Raw genomic sequence first — 24,909 nt, forward strand, 5'->3', positions numbered from 1 at the left:
TAGACTATTTAAGGTCAAAATCTGACAGATCTTTATCAGTACTACACTGTTAACATACCACACTATAAATAAGTTCTCAGCATACTGCAAGGCATTGCTGTTTACCTTCCATTCTTCCATGTGCTTCAATCTTACTTTACTTCCCTTCGTGTACCCTCAGATTAACATCTAACACCACAGTGAGCTATCAGCAATCCCTCCTAATCAGGACAAGTTTGCAGTACTTCAAGATTTGGTATAAGCAAACTTTGATACTGTTTTTATCTAAAATGACAACAATATAAACAACTAAACATAAATCCTAACCCCTAGCTGTCCCGGCCCCTGCGCAGACGAGACGAGGGCAGCCCCTCAGCCAGCACAGAACTGGCTGCAGCAATTCTCACCCGAGGCCCTGGTGCTGAGCACAGCTCTCCACTGGAGCCTGGTTAAATCAGTAGTACTTTAATTTATAAAAGACAGGCTAGTTGGCATTCTTATGTGCATTTATTAATTACAAGTAGGTCTTTGACTTTATATAAAAAGGAATTTTTTTTTCCTAAACATTTTGGTTTTTGTCAGATCAACACCTATACAATAGAAAATTAATGGTATCAGTCCACTTGTAATTATCAAAAGGGATGTGCAAATATTGTAATATTTTAGTTGAAACCCAACATTGAAAGATACCTTAATACTCCTTATTGTTCCAAGAATGAATCCAAATGTACACTTTTCCATGATCATTATATGCTACCCTGTTTTCCAAGGCAAGTCCATCATCTTTCCTCACATCTACAAGGATCTCCACACAATTCCTTTAGTCTCCAGAGCGCTCTCAGTTCCTGTGGAGAGTACTGGGGGGAAGACAGCATGCCGCTCTCACATGTCTTCTCACACAACCAGAGACTATCCTGTTTGTTAGAGAGAGAAGCATATCAATTGTTTTTCTTACAAATAATTTAGTCTTCAAAAGTCTTTACTTCCAAGAATCAGGTTTTCATTGTGTCTAGCAACAAACTTTGCACACAGAGGTCACCAACTAGAGGCATATGTCCCTCTCTGATCTGCTGGACCTATTTGGAGCACATGAGGGGTTTGTGATTTTATTTTTTTTTTCCCTTTTAAATATCTCTGAAGTATTTTCTGGATTTTAATCCAATTGCCTTTTTTTTTTTTTTTTTTAATTTATTTATTTATTTATTTATTTATTTATAAGGGAAAAAAACCCCAACATTTTCCCTATTTCATGCTACCTGGAGCAACAGGCATGTTTTCTTTCCAAAACCACAGGGAATTTCTTCAGACTTACTTGATATCGCTTGGGTCCTACAGCTGCCATCCAGATGCCCATACTCACATCTTCACCCTGAGATGACACATTAGAATAAACCATACAGATGTTAGCACCAGGAAAGCATGGAGCATTACTTTGTAGTTACCATTTTTTTGCTGCTGGTACATGATGCAATTTATTCTAATTCACAAAACCCTATGTCTGCATATTTTAGAGGTGTTAAATTAATCCTCCCAGCTTTCCTCCGAAAATACATTGCTCTTAAAAAAAGACAGTATAAACCCTAAAATTACAGCTCCAGAGATTCTCAGTCCAACACAGTTGTGCTTTGACCTACAACAGACACTAAGCCTAGCAATCAAAAGCACTGCAAAAAGCCAACTAGGACAACCCAACACGAACACTTAAGCAGTGTTCTTTCCAACTCATACAGTACACGTGCTGCTCCCCAGATCAGTTTAAGATGATAGAATAAGAACCAATGCTTCACTACCTGGTACGTCTTTAATCTTTCAGAGTTGCTTGCCAGCCACTGAACAATGTCTTTGGAGATGACGTAGCCAGACCCACAAGCAAAGGCTGGATACGCAGGGCTTGGGTACTCCAGCTCTTGCCATTTCCCAGTACGATCAACTGCCCAATTCAGTCTGAAACTGAAGACCATGTTAGATGTGAGATGTTTAGACAAAGCCCTCTGTGAAACCTATGACCACTGCTAACAACTAAAGTAATACTGATGATAAACAACAGTAACAGGAAGAAGTAAAAAGTTATTATAATTCCTAGCTTTAGTTCTCCAGAGCACCCATCCAATTAAACACAACAGCTTTAAGCGTAACTATTGTTTGGTCTCAATCTTGGGTAAGGATAGAAAGTTCTCAGAACAGAAACAAACACAGCACTGACAGTCAGGTCTTCAGCATGTCTGCATCCACTGCTGGGTTTTGATCCAGGTAAGCAGAGGCAGCCTTACCTGTCTTCTGTAATGGCACATCTGCGTGCAGCCCCCTTTGGTTAACCAACACAGCACAAAGTCGGTGCCTCCAGCAGGCGTGCAGTTAGAACCATGTTACGCGGCCCATTTTCCTGATAAAACTAGTGGCTGCTTAAGAAATAGGAAGCAAGGCTAAATATTGGGTTTTATATATACCTTCCCTAAGCTGTTTTTTCCAGATGAAACTCAGCAAAGTGGGTGTTCAACAAAGGCTGCCACCAGAGTTACAAAAAACCTTCCTGGCAGTTATCTTCTCTAAGGCAGATTGTACTCGCGACTGGAGGCCTGCAGCAAGCCTACCATGCACACTCTGCACAGTCTCTTCACACTGACTCCCATCCCCAGGCAGTGCAGCACAGCTTTAACACCCTGCTGCACCACACAGCACTACAGACTCTGTTAGTGCCAGGCAGTGAGAAATGCTCCGCTTCTCTTGTTTAGGAACAGGCTGGTGGCATTGCACTCACAAGTACTTTATGCTCTCAGACCTAAGTGTCATAACTATGCCAGTGCAGCACGTTCTGCAAACAGCTTCAAGTCATGAGCACAAGCAGCTAAAAGCTTCAGTGAGCTTCTAAGAATTGTCACCTCAGACAACAGCCCCGTAGGGGAGGAATTGCATCTGAGTGGAAGATCTGTTACCAGACCTTACATATTCACAGCTGAAGCTGATATGTTAAAGCACCAAGCAGGTAAAAGTCAGATCTGATCCCTGAATTCACTTTAGACTCAGTATCTCTCACTCTAGCACATCACAGCAGGAAGGGTACAACCCCCTCCAGACTGGGGAGGGTTATATATATATATATGATATATTAACCTTCTGCTCAGGAAGTCAAGGTCTCCACACACCTCAATCAATCAGCTCTGGGGGAAACCTAAAAGCATTTCATTTGCACTTTTCCCCAATGCTCAAGTCTAAATATACAACATGTCACTGAGTTGAAAGGTAGGAGAGCTTGTAAGGGTCCCAAGAACCACTCAGAAGACTCCTGTACCCTTGGTGTTTACACACAAAGCAGAACACATAACCAGAAAACTCTGGCCAAGAAGCATGCCCGTAACAGGCAGCAACACAAAGGTAGGGACACCTACCACCGCATGGGTAGGGACACCAGGGAGAGGGAGGCAATCTCTCTGGTGTCACATCCTTAGCTCTAACAGCCAAGAACGTAGTCCAGAAAAGCTTTCCCTACATCAGCTGGACAGCAGTCCGGACAGCTTATACGTGGTGCTATTTTAACTTTTGCAAGTTGGTCTCCACCTTGTCCTCAAGATCCTGACCTTTTAAATTGCTAGAATGAACCTACCTCACCTTCACTATCAGCCTTATCTTGTAAAATTTAACAGGCACCAGGCATGCACAGTTTTTCTGCAGGCTACAGAATGCGTGCTCACCACTCAGATCTTCGAGATCATCACAAGATAGCCAGCTATTCCGCATGCACACACACACTTCCACACACCTTATTAAATCACCTTATGAGTAAGCAACAGTCAGTACCAGATTTATGAAGCAAGACACCTCCAGCAGCAAAGGCCAGCTTTTCTTCAGTAGGCAGATGGCAACACGAAAACACATTGAGCCACTGTGCTATAACTGAATGCTGTAGCAGCATAGCATTTCTGCTCTCTTGGATGTTAGAGCAGTGTAGCAATGCATTCCATGGTTGGAAGGAAAGGAAGAGATAGATAGGCTATTTTGATCCTCCTAGTTATTCACAAGTGTAACACAGGCTGCAGAACTTCACTCACGAATTCATGCATCAGATCTACCATTTCAGACAGCAGCAAAATGGGTAGCAATGAGTGTCTTTCACAGACTTCACATAAAGTGCAGACTATAAAGGCAGTTTTGTTTCTCCTGTTTATCCTATTTCCTCAAGCCCACCAGAAAAATTACAATGGCTTCAAAAAAAGTAACATTTACAAGTCTATTATCTACTGGCCTTTTAACTTCACTCCTGGAATGCTTTTATTTACTTAAGTACCACAGCAAAGACACATGCAACACATTTTAAAACTAGGTAAGATATTCAGCAAGTTATCTCATTGTAAAGGCACACTCTGGAAAGCTATTGTAAAGGACTGATTTCTGTATTCTGAGTTTCAAAGTTCTACGTATACGAAAGTCCTGCTTTTTATAACTAGCTTCCATAGACAGAAAAGGAAAACCCACATGAAAACAGACTTAAAACAGTAAACCATTCACTAAAGACGTGTAGCTCTTAAGTATAAGTTAAAATAAAAACAACTCACTTTCCCCACCAAATGTTTGGCCTGTCCAACTTTTTCTGCATTATCCTGTTAAAAACAGCCTCTAGGTCAATGTAACAGTCATCATCTGTCTTCAGCAACAAATCAAAGCTCGTTGATTCAACTGTCCTGTAGCCAAAAAGAAAAGCAATGAGATGCTGAGCTGCAGCCCACAAACTACAGTTACACAACAGAACACACCACAAGGGTTTTTAGGGAAGCAGAGGGAGAAGGAAGAGGAAAGGAACGTCTTTCCTACCCTTGGCTTTTAAATGTTTTCCCTACTGACTCAGGCTGACTGCTTGTCCTACAGAAAGGACATGCAGCTGCATCCTATGAGGATCTTAGAACATGGATTTATGTATGAGCAGAAGAAAACAAACTTGGAAGTTTTGTTCTCCAGGACAGATGGTGGGTGTACTAATCTGTCTTAAACAGTATTGACCTCAGAAGGATATGAATCCCTGATGATGATGGCAGCACAGCTGTTAAAAGCCAGTGGCTACATGTCAGTAGCCTACTCTTCAGTATGAGACAGTCAGTTCAAGGGCAATACAACTGCAGAAGGTTGTAAGAAACATCTGTGGAAACAACCTGGTACTTATTCTTCATCAGTAAAGCACCCTTCAAATATGAAAAAAGTAACCTTTACCTGTCTGAAACAGTTGAGTATCTGCCACTTGTAAAATAACTGAAGCAGCTTAAGATTCTAGGCACTATTCCTGGGTTGATTAAAAAACATTGGTTATAAGGGTAACTCTTACTAAGAAAGGCATTTTCCTGAAGCCTTTTATTACTAACTCTTGAAAAATTTGCTAACCTGTAAGAAATGATCACAAGGATCTAAGTCTTGTCATTTAAACTCCCTTTTTAGAACTGAAAGCATGGTTTAGTTTTTCAGCTACATTCACAACCATTAATTTGTTAAATAAGGGCATAATCTTGCAAGCAGCTAAAACCGTTAGCTGTTTCTTGCTCCACAGCAACAACAATTAATTGAAACAGTTGTCTCAGAGTAATGGAAAGAGTTACAAATTTGAGGTAATAACTTACTAGATTCAACACAATGTAATACACTGTGAAACTTCTTCCTCTCAGCCTTCTGGCCCACCTGTACACAAGCTTCCTGTCCTTCCCCTCTACTCAGCACTAGTGATGCCACATCTGGAGTACAATGTGCAGCCTTAGGCACCCCCGTACAAGAGACATGGACACACTGATGGAGAGTGCAGCAAAGGGCCACCAAGATGATTAAGGGACTGGAGCATCTCTCCTAGGAGGAGCTGCTGAGAGTGCTGGGACTGTTGAGCCTGGAGAAGAGAAGGCTCAGGGAGGCTCACCAATAAATACCTCAAGGGAGGGTGTAAAGAGACAGAGCCAGGCTCTTTTCAGTGGTGCCCAGTGACAGGGCAAGAATCAAACAAACTGAAACACTAAGCAGACAAGCTGGTCAAAAGCCATCCTTCAAAAGGCTAAAGCTGCTAGTTTTCAGTCAGAAACAAATTAAAAGAAATTTCAAGGAAACATGAATATTTTCCCACCTGGACTCCTAGAGCAGAAGCCTGTCTTGCCAGCGCATGCTTATCTGAGGCACCAAGGGTCAGCATTCAAGAAATATAGATCCTGTTATGTAACTCACTACATGCCCCCAAAATTGCGAGATACAGTTATGTATTTCATGAACCTGTCAGATGAGTAACATGCTGAATCACCTTGCCCTACAAACAGCATTCCCAAGAGGAAATACTTTCTTTTCAACTTACCATCGGTAGAAGTTCAGTAGTTTGGCTGGAACATTTCTGTAAGTGTCAATAACATCTACAAAGACAATATCATCATAGGTGCTGCTTTCTTCCTTCAATAAAGCATCTTCTTTGTCAAGATTTTTTATGTGACTCGTAAACCTTTCTGGGCGAGTATGGAGGCTTTTCAAAAGAGCATCACCTTCTGAAAGGAAGAGCACCCATCATTAAAAATAGATGCATCTCTACATACTATTTCAGATGTCTCTCTCTGATCATACACGACATACTGACAAAATGAATCTGAAGAAGTGTTCAACTCAACAGGGTTATGAAAATCCTATAATTAAAAATTTCTGTGAAATGTTAAAAGTTGCAGATTTTTTGTGTAAGGTCCGATACAGAAAGTTTAAAGTTAAAAAGTATTCTCTTCAGTAATGAAAGGATTCAACTTTTTAAGGGTCTTTAATATCAAAAGCTGTCTGGGACTTCACTATTAACTCTTACTGGCAGAGTGAAAAGGCTGCTGTTACATCAGTGGCTCCTAAGCATATCTATCTAGCGTAAAAAAATAAACTCCCAAGTAAACAAGCAAAAATCTGATGCTAAATATAATCAAATTGGCATTGCTTTGATATAGCATGGGTGGCCCCTGCTGAACCACATCACAGAACTGACTGCTGGCAAAGGCTGAAAAAAACCCCAACCAACCAACCATTGTAGGAATACTAAACTTCTCGGTAAGGAGATAGTTTGTGGAACTGAAGAACTTTTTGACAAAGAGGATGAAGAAGGGCTCCAGCACACCTCAGTTTAGGCTCCTACACAGATGAGAAGACAACAGGATTGCCCAGTTACATCTGCCAGGCCTAGCTACAGAACCATGGGAATAACGCTCTGAAGGTCACTCCTTCTGTTGGCTATGATGGACTGATAAGAATACACCTAATCTAGTGCTATGTGGCCGAAATCTCAGGCACTGGAAAGGGCTTCTATGGAGTCTCTGAACATTCTTCTGAAAAATACGCAAAATAGCAACAACAGAGGTGGAAAAGCAGGCTGTGCTAGGTAGTCACTGTCTGTCAGTAGTTAACATCAAACACCATGACACAGTACTTCTAGCAGTAGCAGGACTGGAAGAAATGTGAATGTTATCAAGGAAAGATTTCATTGCACAACATTTTTTAACTTGAGCTTGAGTAACAAAAAGAAGGACAGAGAAGAGAGTCTAGATAAAAGTGGTATTTCTATTAACAAAAAGACAAAGGGTTGCAAGTCAGTTGGAGTGGCCAACAAAGGGGAAGTAAAGAAACCACACCAGGACACTGACATTAGGCACACCACCACCACCCCTTCCCCCCAGAAATGGAAAGAAATTCATTGTTTCTCCTAAAAGAAAACTTGAGGTGATCAAGTTCATAGAGATAGCACAGATTTTAGCTCAGAAATGTAATTTAACGTTCCTGTTTTATCTTAGCATCAAATGCGATGCCACATTTTGCAGACTTACCTTGAATAGTGTAGATAAACCCCCCTGCTATTCCCTCCACACCTTCTGTGAGCTCATGTGGCAGTGACCCTTCCCCTGCCTGCTAGGGACAGATAAATGGAAAGAAATAAATCAGTTCATCTCTCATTACTCATTTGTTTTTCCCTGCAATTTGAAGGTGTGAAGATTTCTGGCAACCGAGAATTAAATTAATTTAAAGCTCTTCCAGTTTAGGTACCTGCATAACGAAAGACTAAGGCTAACGTTTATAACTGTAAAGTTTTGTGGCACTTTTTGAAGTTTCACCTAAAACTAGCGATACCACTTTCAGAAAGCTGGTTTTGAAGCTGAGATCAAAATGTAAAGTTATTTAAAGTTAATGCTAAGTTACAACAGCGCAGCATGTTTAAGCAAGCAATGTTTTGACAGGAAGAGAGATGCACTGCCAAAAAGCAAAAAAAACAGGCTTAATTCCATCGATAGGTATTATAGCACAGGATTTTTGACCCATATTTTGCCATCTCTGATACACTTATACCGCTTCACGCCTGACAAAAACAACAGATGAACTTTACCCCCTTCAAATTAAAAGCAAATGCCACTTACTAGCCTAATTTTTTGCATGCCCTTGTCGTTCTCCCAGGCAAAGCTAACTTGCTCTCTAAGACAACAGGAGAAGCCCAAATCAATTAACAATTTAGACAGTCATACAGGAAAGTGAAATGCTAAATACCCAAGACTTGTAAGTAAAATAGAAGCATGGTGGAAGGGAAGGTGACGTGACTCACAGTAATGACTCTGAAAACACCCCCTCCATCATTCACCGTCACTTTATGAAGGTTTCTTGAAACAAGGCCCTGAAGATCCTGGCTTTCCCACACAATGGTACCTTCAAAACTCTGGTAAGAGAGTGAAACGCTGTTATGCAGGTATTCAAAGACTTCAAAGGATGAAAATCAAACAGTTTGGGGGGTTTATTTTAAAATAGTCAGCTTCATGAAACTTATAGCCTGAACACACAACATATTTTTATTGAAGTGTAAGTAAAGCAAGTTACACATGAAAGGAATACATCTGTGAAGCTCAGTAACATGTAATCACGCTTTAAGACTAATCATGAATCTCTGTATTGGGAACATTAAACTTTCAGCAGAAGCCTACTGTAAAAGCCTTTGGATTTTTAACATCACTAAGATGGCATTTAAAGATGACCTGAAGTGAATTCTTAAAAATCAACTACAAAATCCAGCATTACAAAGAGAATACGTTAAAACTGATTTGGAAATAAGTGCTGCTTTTTAGTTATCTGCCAAAACCAGAGATCAGAGACTCGATCCTGACATCAGCAAAACTCAAAGGAAAATACAGCCACCTTTATCCTGGCAAAGCTGTCACAAGCTACAGTAGGAGAGTCACAGAACTCTGACCTCACATCTTGGGAAAGAAGAAACACAAGTGAATATCTTTAAAACTTTCTGGGTTTAACTATCTATTTAAGTTATGTCACTCCATGGATTGTGTATATATATATATAAGTTCTTGTACTTAAAACATTTCACCTCAACTTGAAACTAACAGTTTCCAGCTGTTACCAATTTTATGTAAGACTTTCCTGAAGACCCCTGAGAACATGCAAGGGGACAAGTGGGATGTTGTACAGGTAAGAGTACTGGTGGCATCATATTTCTGAATTTTTTAAAAGCAATTTCACCCTTATGACAAGGTAGCACAGACTAGTTGTAGGGTGGTTATACTCCTGACTGCTAGATGAACACATTCCGATTTGTTTCTCTAGTTTCATAGGAAAAACACTGGCAGCTAGTGTGGACCTTGGAACAGGGAAATAACTGGTTTCAACTATTTGTAGATGCATCTCTGTTGCAGTAGGAAGTCTATTTACTCGTGCTAACCTCTCAGCTCTTCTCCATTTCAGCTTCCTTGTACTCCAAAAACCTTCTCCAGAAACTCTCCAGTTACTGACACACCATTAAGTTTAGCTTAGAGTTCAGCTCAATTCATTGCTTTCCTCTAGAAGTAGGTCTTAACATTTGCAGCAGTCTCGGTGTATAATGACAGCTGCATATTTCAGAAGTCTCCCATCTATTATTTATAATGCCAGCTTTACAATCGCATAATAGAGAGAGCTGGTCAGTGTTTATTCAAGCCTGACTTACATGCTCAGTATCTTCCTCTTGTTTCTTTAATTACCTGTGAGTTACCAAAACAAATGGACCACTACTAAGACTTTTTTTAGTTGCAGAATCCCTTAATACCCTGCACAGTAAAACCCACAAGCTCAATTTCTCTATTTGCAGGGGCTGTCATCTCCCATTCCAGTGTTTTTTGCTGTAGGGACTGGGCTCTAATCTCACTTCCCTGCCCTGTTTACAGTCACAGCCTTTGGCAAGTTGTTTAGCGAGCCTGAGAGTCCTTTCACTCAACAACCAGAAGCAGAATTCTCACCATTGACTATTACTGATATTGACGTCAAACATGTGCCACGAGTCTTAACCAGTTATTACCAGCGAACCTCAGTGCAAGGCGTCCTAAAGCTGCAAACTATCGTTATTTTCCAGGTTGAGAGACTTGTAAGCAAATTTTCTAATGACTTTAGCCTTCAGCTATTCTTACTCTAAGCTGCTTACTGAAAGCTGAGGCCTGAACATGCTTAAAGCAAAAAAATTAGTTGCGCACCTGAGACTACATCATCTGGTTTTCCCCATTTAAATTCCAGCCTTGTTGCCGCCAGAGCGCAGTGGCATTTACAGTGAATACCGAACAGGTGTACTGACATAATGCAGCCCTGCCAAACTCCTTTCCTAATGTCAAATGGTGCTGTGCTTTTGGCTTCTCCAACTACTCCCCATTAGTAATACAGAGCATGCGCAGTACAAAGTCCCATTTTCATGCAAGCACCCCATGGCTTTTTCACAGAGTAAGTGCATTGCTAAGACTTGGCTGTAAGAGCCTCTGTGTGAGTTTTAGTTATCTGCTAGTGGTTCTGCTTTTCTGCGCTTTCAGTCGTTCCAAAACTGAATGATCGATTCCGTCTTTGACAATCTGGCTTGCCAGATGCTTATTCTAATGCTGCATTTCCCTTCCCCAAGACAACAGAAAGAGCAGCACTTCAGCTGGAAGATGAATGACAGTCTTCAGCAGTCTGTACAACCCATTATTTCTTGAAGGTGGAAAGGCAGAGAATAGATGTCTCAGAAACCATCTTACGACAATTAAACAGTTCACTAGATTTACTGCTCTCAAGTAGATAGGAACACGTGGGCATTCTATCTCCTCTGAATCATCTTGTATGGTTCAGCATCCTAAGTATCACAGGAGACTACATGCTGTGCATAAACCCTATTAATCTACATTAGAAACATCATGTTATTCTGTAAGCATTCAGTGCATGACACGTATCAGATTAAGGAAGCCCACACAAAGAAATATATGAATACTAATATCCCCTTTCTAAATGAAATACTTCCCATCTGCCTCAGGAAAATGGCAATCATTTATAGCAAAATTACAACTGCCTAGAATTTTAGTGTATCAGAACAAAGTCTTACAGGAAAAAGGCTTACATGTTATACTACCAAACTACTGGGTAATCAATACTCTTTTTTAAAAGAAGTAAAAAACCCTGAATCATTTTGATATAAAATTAGATTGTCAAACATATAGCACAAAATACTGCAAGAGGTCTGCTCACCAGAAAGGTCCCCTGCCAGCATAACAAACATGCACAGTATTCAGGAAAAACTGGTTAAGATGATAAACCAATTAATCAGCTGCAGATTCATCTTATAAAGAGCAGGTTTCCAAATGCATTCATTCTTATAGAATAATCCAGGGAAATAAAGCAGGGATTAAACTGGCCCCAAATGTCCTCTCCTCTTGTGCTCCATTCTTTCATAAAACACTTGATTTCTGGCATAAGAAAACAACCTAGACCCAAAGACAACTTACAGAAATAGCAGCAAGGATCCAGTCAGACGGGAGAACATTTAAGTGAAGAGAAACAGTCTAAAATGGCAGCTGACGTATCTAGTGAGAGATCACTGGTACACTGGGATCCTTGTACCTGGGAGGGTCTGCTGAACTAGAATTTTCGTTCTAAATCAACTTGTATTCATTAAACCTTCACTGTAACAATATCAGGTTTTTTCCTACCTATATTCTGTTCCTTCAGTGTTTAATCACTTTCCCTCCTAAGCAGGCACAGGTAGGTTCTATATCCCTATACCAAAACTCTGCTCTTGGATTGCATCCGGAGTCCCAAAGAGGTTTAAAAAAAAAGACCCTGCGTTGTTACTTTAGCTAACAGTATCTCAGAACAAGAATATTAACACTCATGACTGACCAAAAAGCAGTTTTCTCCCAAATGTCTGAGGGGCCCCCCATTAAAAACAACCAACCAACCCACCCACTTCTGCCATACGATGTTGATGGGTTTTGAAACTCTAAATGTCAGTCTCCTGTGCACCACATACTCCCTCTAGTACATTACAGATGGACTCTCCTAAAGATCTTGAAGTTCTAAATTCTTGTTTCTTTGCATGGTTCAATGAATAAAAAATTCCTTGCTAGTGCATCCAGAAGAGGAACAACCAAAATTTCAGTAGCCCTCAGTAAGAGCTTTTTAATTACAAGTGTTCAACTAATACCATCATTCCAAACATAACACACATCATCTTGCTGTTATCAGAAGCAGTAACCTCTTTTCCAGCTGTTCTCTAAAAACCTGTGCCATCCTCCCCTCCCTATCTTGTGTACTAATGTATGAAAAAGCAGGAGGGGGAAAGAAGTGTCCCATTCTTTGGTGAATGCTCCCACAGAATTGAAGCAAGTACAATTTCTACTCAGAAAATGAAAAAGTTACTGAAATTGCTACTATTTGTCAATGTAATTTTTTAAACAATTTGTATTTTTCAGGCTTTTACTTTGCAACTACTGGTGATAATGAGATGGTGAAACAGAAATTCTGGTTTTCAGCATATCCCCTCAGCTGACATTCCAGAGGTTTTCACTTGCCCTTTTCTGCCTCATGCAAAGGCCAGTTTCATCAGTCAGTCTCTCCAGCTGATTTAAAAGGACTGCAGGCGGTTCTGCACATACCTCTGGCAAAATGAACTGCTCCACTGGCTTGTACCACAATCTGTTCACTTGCACTCCACAGCTTGGTGGACTAAAGCGAGCACTGAAGAGAGCTTCCTGTAAACCACAGAAAAGAAAAAAAATGCAAAACACATTAGAAGTGCTGTGAGATTGTGCAAATCTTGATCATCTCAGTTACAATGGAAAGAGGCTTATTGATTGTATAAAGCTTAGTGAAAGTTTTATTCTCACAACAGTCTCAGACTCCACAGAATTCAAGTGTTGGGTTGATATGATGGAAGCAATCAACAATGGAACAAAAGTGCAAGCTCAGCTAGAATCCAACCAACAGAACACATCACCTGGAACACTCAGACTCATCTCTGTTTACAGACTTCCTGCCTTCTGTTTAAACAGCTGACTACTATTAATTGCAGTGGAGGATTAGCTGACCCCTAAAACTTAATTACTACTATATTATGTAGGCCACCAAATGGCTGAAAAGATTCTGAACTGGGCTGCATTGCCAGATTCCCAATCTTCAGAAAACAGTCTCCAAGCACTCCTATGATACTAATTTTTTTCCTTCACTGGAATTAAAAAGGTAATACAGATCAAGTTATTAGGCTCTGAAGGTTTAGAATTCTACCATTTAGCAAATGCAAACCTGATTAAAGTATACTTTCTTCTTTTTCCTATTATAAACCCAACTCTTTGGAAGTTCATCATAAAAACCACACTTCAGTATATTCTCTATACTTAAATTTAAAATTCTTTCTACTGTAGCATAGCCTGAAATCTTGAAATTGGCCTATTAAGTTACTGGTAGAGATAAATGCAATATACCAAATCATACTCAAGCAACAATCATACTCGATGATTTTTTTTCCTCCAGGTTGGCACTAAGCTATTCTATCAAACCCATAACAGCTTGGGAGTGGGGGGAATTATCACCAAAGTTTGATTATTAACTGTAAATAATACCAGTTTCTAGAAACCTCGCAATGTCTTGTCAGAAGACAGACCAGAAAAAACTACAGCTGTCCTGCATCTCTCTGCTTGAAGGCACCAAATGTGCCTTTCTGCATATGTGTTGTAAATATATTAAACAGATTAATTTTTATTCCTTAATACCTATCAATACTTTAGAACCTCAAACACAATCAAAACTGTGTCTTTGCATTAAATGTAAGTGTTCTTTCAAAAGAGCATTTAAATTAACTCACAGCATTTCATCTTTTCCTCATCCGGGATGTGTGTGTGAAATAAGAATTTGCAATGCAACAGAAGAAAAATGTTATTCATATGCTTGTCAGTTAAGTACTTCTCTTCTAATCACCACTACAGCATGTCGCTTTCTGTAAGAATTTAACCCACAATAAAGTGACAACATGCTTTAGTCCATTTTCAAAAGAAAACTACAATACTCTACCTCATGTTCTGCCTGGTACAGTTTTACAGTGATGTTCCTCTGGAATCCCACCCCATCAGCCTCATAAAATACCCCAAGACTGGTAATGACAATGGGGTAAAGTACACGAAAGTTCACACTGACAATTCTGTCTTCAGATAGCTCAGAAGGTACATCCTCAGGGAGACTGAATGCTTCAATTTCCTGATTCAAAACTGTACGAAAGAGAAAGGACAGAGGTAACGTGAGAAGACTTCATAGTTCTTTAACTGGATATACACAAAGCACACTGGATACATGCAAAGCATTCCAGTTAATGAGCATGGCTTGCAAATGCACAAGGATAATCAAATGCTGGAGGAGAAGAAAATACAACTGGCTGCAGACTGCAGCAAGGAGAAACTTGGGAGTGATGCGGCAATCTGCAGGCTACCAGCAATTGCAAGTCAATGTCTGCATATCCACAAAGAAAATATTAAAAACACAATAAATCCACAGTGAAGACAAAAATGCTATCTGCCTGCATGAATATCTGTATATTAGCATATTCAAATAATTCTTCATCAAAATGGCATAAACCTTCACTTAATTCTGCTGCCTGCTTTTTCGCATGATCTCCTCCCTAAGGCCTGAGGTACCATTTATTCTCAGGAGATTGGTTAAGCAGTGGATGTTGTCATTCAAAGAGAAAGTAACAGAAGTTTCATTTTATGGTGAATCATGGCTTAGAGTACCAAACAGTTAACTTGCAATTAAAGAGCAAAAATTAAATAGAAACTAAAAGATGACAAGAAGAATTTACAATTTTAATCAGGAATTTTTTGTAAGTCAGCATTTAATTTTTCCCCATGGTACCTTTCTTAATTTTTCTCTCTGTAGAGCAGAATCTGAAAAACCTATCAGCCAGGCTTGCTTAGAATTCACTTTGTCACCAGAGAAGTCCATCTGACACTTGAGACTCTAGTGCCTTGCTACTTTCTTCACATATGACAATAGGCCAGGTCATTCTGGTTCTCTCCAACTCCATTTTACACAGAGATCAAGTAAAAATGTATGTTATATGGGTGAGACTGTTCCCCAATGCAAGGAAAATACAAATCCATTAGAAGTCAATGGCCTCCCCCTTCACACCCCCAAAGGTCTCTCTCTTTTACACCTGCGCATGGTACTTACAAGAAGATTATGCAACTGCTAAGACAGCAAGTTCTAGGCATTTATTTTCAAGCCTGGCTGTCTCAGTTAAGCACCCAAACTACTCTCAGAAAAGATGATTAGTTCTAGTTCAGATTATAGAATTTTTAAAAGGTAACTGCTATACCTGGGTTACTGATGTTCAGAAGTTTGCAGGAGTAGGGGTCTTCTCGGTCCTCCACTGGCACAGCACAACCATGTGCACCTATTATAAACTTCACAAGGACACTAAAATAATTCGGTTTTATTAACACCAGTTCTCTTCCCTCCTCCCTCCATCTTCAATAACCTTATTTCATCACAACAGCCTGTCTTTCACAGAATGTAGATTTCGAATGCTTTAAAAGTCAGTGGTGATAGTCTGTATGCAGAGCAACCACGCGAATCCCCTCTTAGGGGCTCAATTCCAAACCCACATTAGCATTTCACATTTCATAATGAGAATGCAGGAAGATTGGCAGCTAGGAATGGGACTCAAGACAGCCACCAAACTAAATAGGAAAGGACCTAAGGCAACACTGAGGGATGCCAAAGACCTGTCCTTCCCTGCCTGGCTTTGTTACTTAATTGAAGAGTGTTTAAATATTCTGCATTTAAACAGCAATAGGGGGAAAAAAAAAAAAAAAAAAAAAAAAAAAAAAAGACACAGCACCAAAGGAGGAACAAGGGCTCCAGACAATCTGTCACAGTGAAATGTCTCAATTTTGGGTTGTAGCAAAGCAACAGGTTGCTCTTTGCAGCCCAAATCATGATTGCGTAACAGTCAGGAGGAGACAACAAGCAGTACGAAGAGGATCCACCTTAGCCTAGCCTTTCACCTAGCACCTAAGCATCCTCCTAGAACTCCAGAGAAGCTATGAAAGGTGACATTTTTCTATGACTGAAGAAGCTACGCTTCACTCCAAACTGTGTGCTGGCACCAAATTTGAGAATGGTAAATTGTTTTCAGTGCAAGGCAGGTACCAAGATGTGAGGCCTATCAAGATGACAGTTTCCAGGAATGAACTGCAGCAGAACTTTCTCAGCAAGAACAGAACTGTCTGTAGAGTGTCAGGTCTATGCAAGCAGTCAGGAAGGGTTCTGCTGGTCACTCACACTGCAGCAGTTTGGAGCACCTGCCTCAGTGGGAAATAAACCTGAACTTCGCAGTTGAGGCTGTTGTAATTTCTTTGTGGTTCTCCCACCAAATGCAATCCTGCCTGCTTTCAAGTATCCTGGATTACTAAGCATTTCAAGTTGCATTCCACACAAAGCGTGCATTGCAACACAGAAGAGGGAAAGTCTTATACATCACTAATGAACAGTGGCAAGTAAGTACAAAACAAACAGTGAACAGTCATACAATTACATTTTATTCCTTGCATAAAAAAGTTACAGCCCAGAACCAGAAGTATTCTTATATAATACTAAGCAGACTAAAAAAAGATAAAATAAAAAAATCAAAGTACAAGATGCTCACAAATATAGCAACAAAGGAAATACTTAAAAAAATATAAAATTAAATCAAGATATTTAAACATTATAGTCTCTCCCCCCCCACCCCCCAATTACAAAACACTAGAGATTACCGTTGGCTCAGTGCAGAATGTTGTTTCAGGTGCTTGAACCAAGTGTTCCTTATAACACTGCGCAGTTCATGATTGTGTCGAGCTGACAAAACACCTACAATAACATCATAATGTTTCAGCTTCCACTGAGGAAAGAAGGCCAGTGGACCTAGAAATATAAAGTGACAAAGATTTATTACATGCACATATTACCAGGCCTGAGTTGGAAGCAATAATTAAAATGCATCTCAAAAGCAAGAGAACTGGAACCTGGAACACTAACAAGAAGCAGCAGAATTCCTATTGCAATCAGGGAAACATTTTCAACATGCCATAACCTTCACTAGCAATCTAGGAAAACTTTACTGCCCTGAACTAAGCAAGTCACTGCAGTTAAGTGACAAAGCTAAGAAACTGTGACTCACAAAGCAGGCAAGAACATAAGCCTTGGTTTTGACTGACAGCATCTTCTGTTCTTTAAATATGTGCCTGCCTGTCTTACGAACAAACTGCCCCCTGAGAACATGTCCTTGCTGGCCTTCTCTTTCCTATCAAACACCACAAACCTTGTGGGCAAGACACAATGTCCTACTGTTCCTCCCTCTGCAAAACTCTTGAGACAGTCTGGGCCTTTTGTTTTCTCCCTGATGCCTCCTCCAGCATAATTTCTCGTAAAGTTATTTAGGATATTCTCAACTAACCAATTTCATAAGAGAAGACTAAAAAGGAACAATACCCCTCCAAAAAAACCCACACACACACTCCTGATTGTTATCTCTGCCTATTATTGAGACTTTGCAATCATATTCCTGTTTTTTAATGCCTTTTTCTTCTGCGCTGCTTTGTGAAAGATCTAAACAAACATGATGGACAGAACTAACTGCATTCACAGAATGCTGACACAGAAAAAGAACAAACCAATGAGCAAAAGCAGGTCTTTCCCTCTCTCTAATCTTCTTCACCTAAAGTAATCTGGTATAGCTCATCTGCATTACAGGTTTCTCTGCAAGCAGAGCTACAGGACCCCCTCTGCAGTACCTACCTTATACCAGAGCTAAAAATCACTAAGATGCGCACCCCTGGTTTCTGCAGGTGCACAGTACTCCTTGAGAGAGACAAGCCTTCAGACAAGCTTTTGAACAAGCTTTACAGATTGAAAGAGGAAAACCTCTGCAGGCAGAGTTTGGTTTTTCGTTTTACAAAAGCAGTCCCTTAAAGAAATGGGACAACAGGGTCCTTCTGAGTTATGAAGTGTAATAGTAATATTGGTGGGATGATGGTGCTCTAAACACCATTAGTGATACAGCACTGGCACACTTCTAGACAAATTTGAGAACAATGGCCAAAGCATCAGAAGCATAGACATAAAAGGAATAAAGCAAATCCTTTTTGCAACACTGAAACTGATGCCCTCCCCTTTTTTTGGGGGGGAGGAGCACAGCACCTTTATTCTTCGAAAAGTACTTACTAATCTCTGATCCCATGGAAAAGCCTGCTCCCAGGGAACACTACCTGCTCCCTGCTGGCTGCTCTACTCATCAGGCAATTTAAAAGACAACTGGTGAAGTCCTTCCTTGAGCCAGAAGCCTTGCTTTCCAACCGTAGCAGAACTGGTACTCTTTGCCCCTTACTTCAATGCCAAAACACAAAAATGCAGCTCCAGTGCTGCTCCTTAGTAGTTTGCACTCTGTCAGGCATCAGTCCACAGAATAACTGCAAACTCTAAAAAAAATCCCAACTCAGTTGGAAAATACTGTCACTTTTGTTGTAAATTGTCAGTTATCTCATGCCCATCAAAGGTGAGGTGACTGTTTTTGTTGGGGATGGCCCACCCCTGGAAACAATGCTATATTAAGATCTCATAGATGAAGGCTGGGAAACAACCAGCATTTTAGGCAGAACTGCACAGCTACTGCCAATGCCAAACCTGACCCACTGATGGAAGGTTTCAACTTCCAAGACCACCAGCCTATTAGTCTTTACATGCCTAAAAAACATGAAATAACTTTGTGACCAAGCATATTACTCCCTGACAGACAAGCTTAACAGACTTCAGACAACTTGTTTTTCATAAGAAAGTATACATTTTGGTAGAATTTCTCCTTACAGAGCACAACATCACCCTCAGAGAAACCACCTCCAAGGTAGGTTTCTACATTTTGTTATTTTAGTACTAAAAAGCCAGAAGCATGCTAAACTCTCCCTCACCTGTCACGTACACAGGCTGGTCCATGAGGGGGACAGCCCTAATATCTGCAAGGCAGATCACTGAACGCCAGCCTAACCAACCCTGTGCATGGTTCCATTAGGCCAGCGCCTGAAGAAGTACGTGCTGAACCACAGGACAACAGATGGCATAGAAGCAGCTTCTAGAAAATGGTGGGGTTTAATCCGTTGCATAATTATTCACTAGTAAAAGATTGACTGTAACGAAACCAAAAGGGCCAATTCTTAGCTGCCACACACCCCCAGAAATGTAACAGGAATAACGTCTTAAAGGGCATCAGCATCAGCAAAGTAGCAGCATATTACACGGAATGTGTGGGGCTTTCTGATTAGGCACTGTAACTGAAGCCCGACAGTGAGTAATTTCCGAGTCAATAAGACTTGTGCCATCAATTAAAGCACACAATTAGCAATGAATCCACCTGGAGTGCTAAAAGCAGGTCTCTCTGTTCCTTCTCAAGTTTCTGAGGTCATTTTATAATTAGCATTTATCTAAGATTTTTAGAAAAATTAACTAAAGCTTCCTACCCACAAACTTCCTTTGGATAGCACTTGTTTGTAACCAGTTAGACAAGGACTTAAATTAAACCTAAAAACACGTTCTTGCACAAGTCTTATGTGGAAGTGTGAATTACAGTCCCATTAACTGATGAACAAAAAGAAAGCAGGAGCCACCAAAGTCAGGACACTGAAGCAAAGGCCAGTGCCTTTGGTCTTGGAACTGATCCTATTTACTTATTTCCAATTAAAGAGTACTGCCTACAAAAAGCGTTCTGTGTCTTCTGTGACACCAAGGTGAAAGTGATCGTGAACACAGAGGAAGTCAGAATACTGCACAGGGAGACACAACTGAGGACCAAGGCATGTAGGCAGACCACAGGCCTTTCACATGGAGTAGTTAAGAAGGAGGTTTTATTGGAACTATCACCTTTAGTAGATGAAGAGAAGTAGATGGAACGGGTGAAGACTGGAACATTGTTTAAAGTCATATGACCTACAGACAGCAAAAATTAAATGCTTTCCTGAAATAAAAGCCTATTTTGCCAGTAGATGTTAGAAGTACCTGAATTGCTTTAAACTGGAATAAGGTAAATTTAGATTAGATATTAGGAAAAATCTTCTCTGTGAGGGTGGTGAGACACTGGCACAGGGTGCCCAGAGAAGCTGTGGGTGCCCCATCCCTGGCAGTGTTCAAGGCCAGACTAGATGGGGCTTGGAGCAACCTGGTCTAGTAGAGGGTGTTCCTGTCCAGGAGAGGGGGGCTGGAACTATGTGAGCTCTAAGGTATGAACTGCTGAGCTTAAGAAAACAAAGGTTTAAAACAGATACCTTTGATCTCCATGGTTACATGATGGAGGTGTACCTGAAGGAGGAGAAAGACCTTTTAACTGAAAAGCTTAAGAACAGAAAGGCACAAATCAGTTGCAAGCTTAGGCCAGAAATGAGAAAACATTTCTAATCAAGACAAAAAGATCCTGGAACAGCCTCTTCCTCAACCCCTCACTAAACAAATACAGGCTACTCAGCTGCCATTTTAAGAGAGAGATCAAGAGTTGTTTATTAGAAGTAGTAAGCAGAATTGATGGCCAGATATGTCTATTCCAGTCTTGGGTTCGAAAGCCAACAATGTCAAGGTAAATAATCATTAAAAGAGGTTATCAACTTTTAAACAAATTTCCATTTGTGTACATGTGCATGATGACTACTGAGAGGGGAATTAAACTCCTCAGAAGAGAGAACTGCTGTTCACCCTGCCTTTGACCTCCACTGGTAGCTAATTTTGCAAATGTTCAACACTGCACAACTACCGAGACACACAAACACTACACAGAAATATCAAAGAATACACAAATAGTGCATTTTTATGTCATAGGTATTGTAAAACACTGTTCCATGATCAGATGTAATTTTTATTCATACCAGTGATTCCAGTTAGAAGGTAATAATGATCAGCTGGAGCAGTAAACAAAAAAGATTCCTCAACAATCAAATGAAACAACACTGGCTTTCTCAGGCAGTACCTGATCCTCCTAAACAGTTTCAGATTCAAGAAGCCTTTTAATAAATAGGGACATTTTTTACTCTTGTGTATGAATGCATGAATGTTCCTAAACCACTCTGAATAATAAAAAAAATATAATACAAAATCCCAGCAGAAACAAAAGAGTCCCTTAACTCATCCTTCTTTCCTCTGCCAAGGCAGCCGCACCTACAGCTTGTACATTTGGTGGTACTTTGAAGACTAAGAGGCAGACTCTTCCTTAAATTATCATGCAAGAACCAGACCTACAAATAGACCACCATACTGAGCATTTTCCCATGGATGGACAAGTGATACCTTTTTATAAGGGGTGTCAGTGTTTCTCTCCTTGTGTAAATACATTTCACAATAGGGTACAACTAAATAACCCTTTCACAAACAAAATGTGCACTTGCTCTTCCAGTATTAAAAAAAAAAGCACTGGGTGTTTTTTAATCCTAATTATCCTAACTTCACCCGGTGCAACGTAGTTTCACAGTAACAAATGCAAATGCCAACAACAACTGCTTGAAACAGTGAATCTCTGAAGAGCAAAGCTTCTTCCCTCCCTCCCCAACTGAGAAACTTCTGGATTTTCTTTAAAAATATTTGCTAGTGGAAAACACCTTTCTGCAGGAAAGGTTATAATGAGGTTCCACATCGCCACTTCCAACTCCAAATTAACGCAGTGAAGCTACAAAAGCAGCACAGTGAAAGATGAGGAACAAAACCAACCACACAATTCAAACACACTTCTGGCTAACAAGCAAAACTCCTGTTCTTTTACAATTCAAGTGTGAGCACTGCTCATTTGACATGCGATGGCCAGAATACAGACGCACAGACACCTGTACAGCTCCGCAGCCTTCAGACTGTGCAAACATACACGACCTTTCATGCCTGCATTATTAGTTGCACTGGCAATCAGCAGGCTCTTGTTTCCTCAAGGTTGTGTACACTGCACAGGGAACAGGCACCCGTAGCAAAGTGTGGCTTTGTTAGTGAACAGACTACTGGGTCCCCAGACAGACTTCTAAGCAGATCTCAAGTACAAAACCACCATTTATTCCTTGTCATTTTTTCCAGATAGAGTATTTCTTAATGTTCTCAGGCAGCACCGATGAGGAGCTGACAAAAGTTTCTGTTCCAACAGATGCCTGTTTCTCTGAGGCATGCACACCTGCGGCCTCAAAACTGCAACTCATTTTATGAGGAGCACAACGACAGCCCTTCGGGGTCTGGTTTCACCGTGCTGGATCACACCCGATCCCGCCAGTCGCTTTCTGCACCACAGGGGTGTTGAAGACCGCCAAGGCAGACCCGGCACGGCGCACAGCGCTGTTCCTAGCACCGGGAACAGCGCGGCACAAGTGGGATCGATGGGCACCCATGGCACAGGGGGCGTTCAGAAGGGGCTCAGCCCCACACAACGCTGCAGCGCACCCTCAACAACCCCGCACCGCGGCCGGTGCCTGCGAGGTGCGCCGCAGAGTCAGCGCGGACACCCACAGGCCGACGGAAGGACCCGGTACCTCACGATGAACCCATGCGGGCGCTCCGGGCGCCGTTCCCCGGCGGGCTGCCCCCAAGCGCCCGGCGGCCGCAGCCAGACCCGCCGGCAGAAGCGCTGCCCACAGCCACAGCCAGGCCGGAGCGGCCGGCACCGCCGCGGCGTTACGCAGCAGGGGGCCGGCCACGACCGTTTAACGGCCGCAGCCGCCCCTCAAGCCCCTTTCCCCGCGCGGGCCACCCTCCGGGGTCGCCGCCGGCCCCGGTAACGGCCCCGGCCCCGCGCCGCCCGCGCCGCCCCGCTCCCCAGCGCCGCGGCCCCTGACCTCTCCTCACCAGGCTCTCGGTGGTGGGGGAGCCCTGCCCGCCCGGGGTGCCCCTGCCCTACCTGCCGGGTGTCTCCCGGGGCCGCCGGGGCAGCCGAGCAGCAGCCAGAGGTGCACCGCGACCCCGACCGCACAGGGGCACAACAGCACCAGCCAGTTTCGCATTGGCCGCAGCCGCAGCCAGCCCCTTCCCCTCCGCGCCGGCCTCTCCCCGCGGCGCCGAGGCGACGGGCCGACTCGGCCGCCCGCGGCTCCTCCCCGCGCCGCCGCTCGCCCGGGCCGAGCCCCTCTGCCCCGCGGCCGCCGGGAGCTGCAGTCCCGCTCTAGCCCCGGCGGGCAGCGGCTGCGCGGGCGGCGGCGGCGGCCGCCTACAGCCCCCACAATGCCGCGGGGCGGAGCGGCACGGCCCCGGGAGGCCGAGGCGAGCGGGGCCGGGTGTGCCGCGCACGGCGGGGGGAGCCGAGGGGGCGCCCTGGTTGCCCCGCGGGGAAGCGAGGGTTTACCTCACGTTTCAATGGCGGGGAAGCGTCGATGTCGTGGGAGGGGAAGAGTGGCGGGGAACGGCGGCGGTGCGCTCCACTGACGGATGGTTCCCCGCTGAGGAGCCACGGGGCTGTCCCCGGGCCCCGGCCTCGTCTCCCGCCGGACGGGCCGTGCCCGCGGCTCCCGGTGCTCTGCCGCCCGGGGCAGAGGGCCGAGGGACGGAGCGCCAGCGGGGGGCAGCCCTCCCGCCGTTAATCTTCGTTTCTGTAACACTACAATTATCTGATCAATACCCCTTCTAAAAGACTCATCGTATAGTAACAAAGTAGCTTTCCAGAACAATCCTTTACTAATCCAATAAAGAGAAGAGGGTGCTTCACTTTGTTGAAGAACCACAACGGCACTGCAAACTGTTTCTGGAGTATTGCACTCCAGCAAGGAACATGTTATTTGACTGGAATTCCGGGGGGGGGGTGGAGGGTGGGGGTGTTAGACAATCAAAGTGTCTTTAACTGTGGCTGGATCTCGGCCCAGAATCGACAGTAGCATTCTTGTTGTTGCAGGAGAACATTATGAGATGCTATGCAAGCTTGGCTTCACATATACCTGCAGCCACCACTTTGAGAAGCTGGGTAGCTAGAGCCTGCAGAACACTGTACTGACTGAAGAGATTTAAATAGGATTGGGTGGAGGAGAGCATAAGGTTAGCACCTTGGGAAGTTACTTGTCTCTGGTCCCTTTGAACATAGATAACAAAGAGAAATGTTTCCTTGTGCTCCTGTAGGGTGGATCTACCTGAACAAGTTCTATGGATAAATAAGCAGAGGCTTCTCAGAAGTTAATGCATAAACTAGAAGTTTACATGTAACCACAAGGTTTAAACGAATGCTTGTTGATGCTCTTCTATCAGGAACACATAATTTAGTAATCAAACCTGATATGTATGAAGTATAATTGAAATAAAGGATTGAGGTTTTATGAAAAGAAGACTAAAATCTGGGTTTTTAAATCCCCAAGTCATAAAAAGTCTTCGGAAAATGCTTAAAGTCTTTTCAAACAGCTTAATTAATTTTTCATCAACTGATGACTTTAACCTTTATATATTGGGTTTAAACAGCAAAAGGAGAATGTTTGAAATACATCAACTTCAGTTTGCACATTTACACATATTTAATATGCAACTGGGCGTGTACTTGTTAGCAAATAATAGTACCAGGGAAAGCATTTACACAAGAAGTGCTATTGTTATGAACCACTATTTACATTTTCTTGCCTGTCAGCAGGTTCAGCTGCAGAAATAAAAACTGGTCCAACAGCTAATATTACTCTATATTTGCCTATATTC

General features: G+C 42.3%; 1 protein-coding gene across 1 annotated transcript; it reads right to left on the reverse strand.

The window, feature by feature from the left end:
• Positions 1 to 264: 264 nt before the first annotated feature.
• On the reverse strand, positions 265 to 23,360 carry B3GALNT2 (beta-1,3-N-acetylgalactosaminyltransferase 2). Its single transcript, XM_030499157.1, has 12 exons — positions 23,144 to 23,360; positions 17,022 to 17,169; positions 15,581 to 15,681; positions 14,284 to 14,477; positions 12,873 to 12,968; positions 8,546 to 8,656; positions 7,779 to 7,857; positions 6,290 to 6,473; positions 4,530 to 4,655; positions 1,770 to 1,929; positions 1,292 to 1,348; positions 265 to 893 (listed from the first exon to the last, which is right to left on the reverse strand). Exons 1-12 carry the CDS (start codon positions 23,244 to 23,246, stop codon positions 759 to 761), a joined length of 1,494 nt encoding a protein of 497 aa, XP_030355017.1. The 5' UTR covers positions 23,247 to 23,360; the 3' UTR covers positions 265 to 758.
• Positions 23,361 to 24,909: the final 1,549 nt, after the last annotated feature.

Source organism: Strigops habroptila, chromosome 10 (assembly GCF_004027225.2).
Source record: "Strigops habroptila isolate Jane chromosome 10, bStrHab1.2.pri, whole genome shotgun sequence".
Classification (NCBI taxonomy): Eukaryota; Metazoa; Chordata; class Aves; order Psittaciformes; family Psittacidae; genus Strigops; species Strigops habroptila.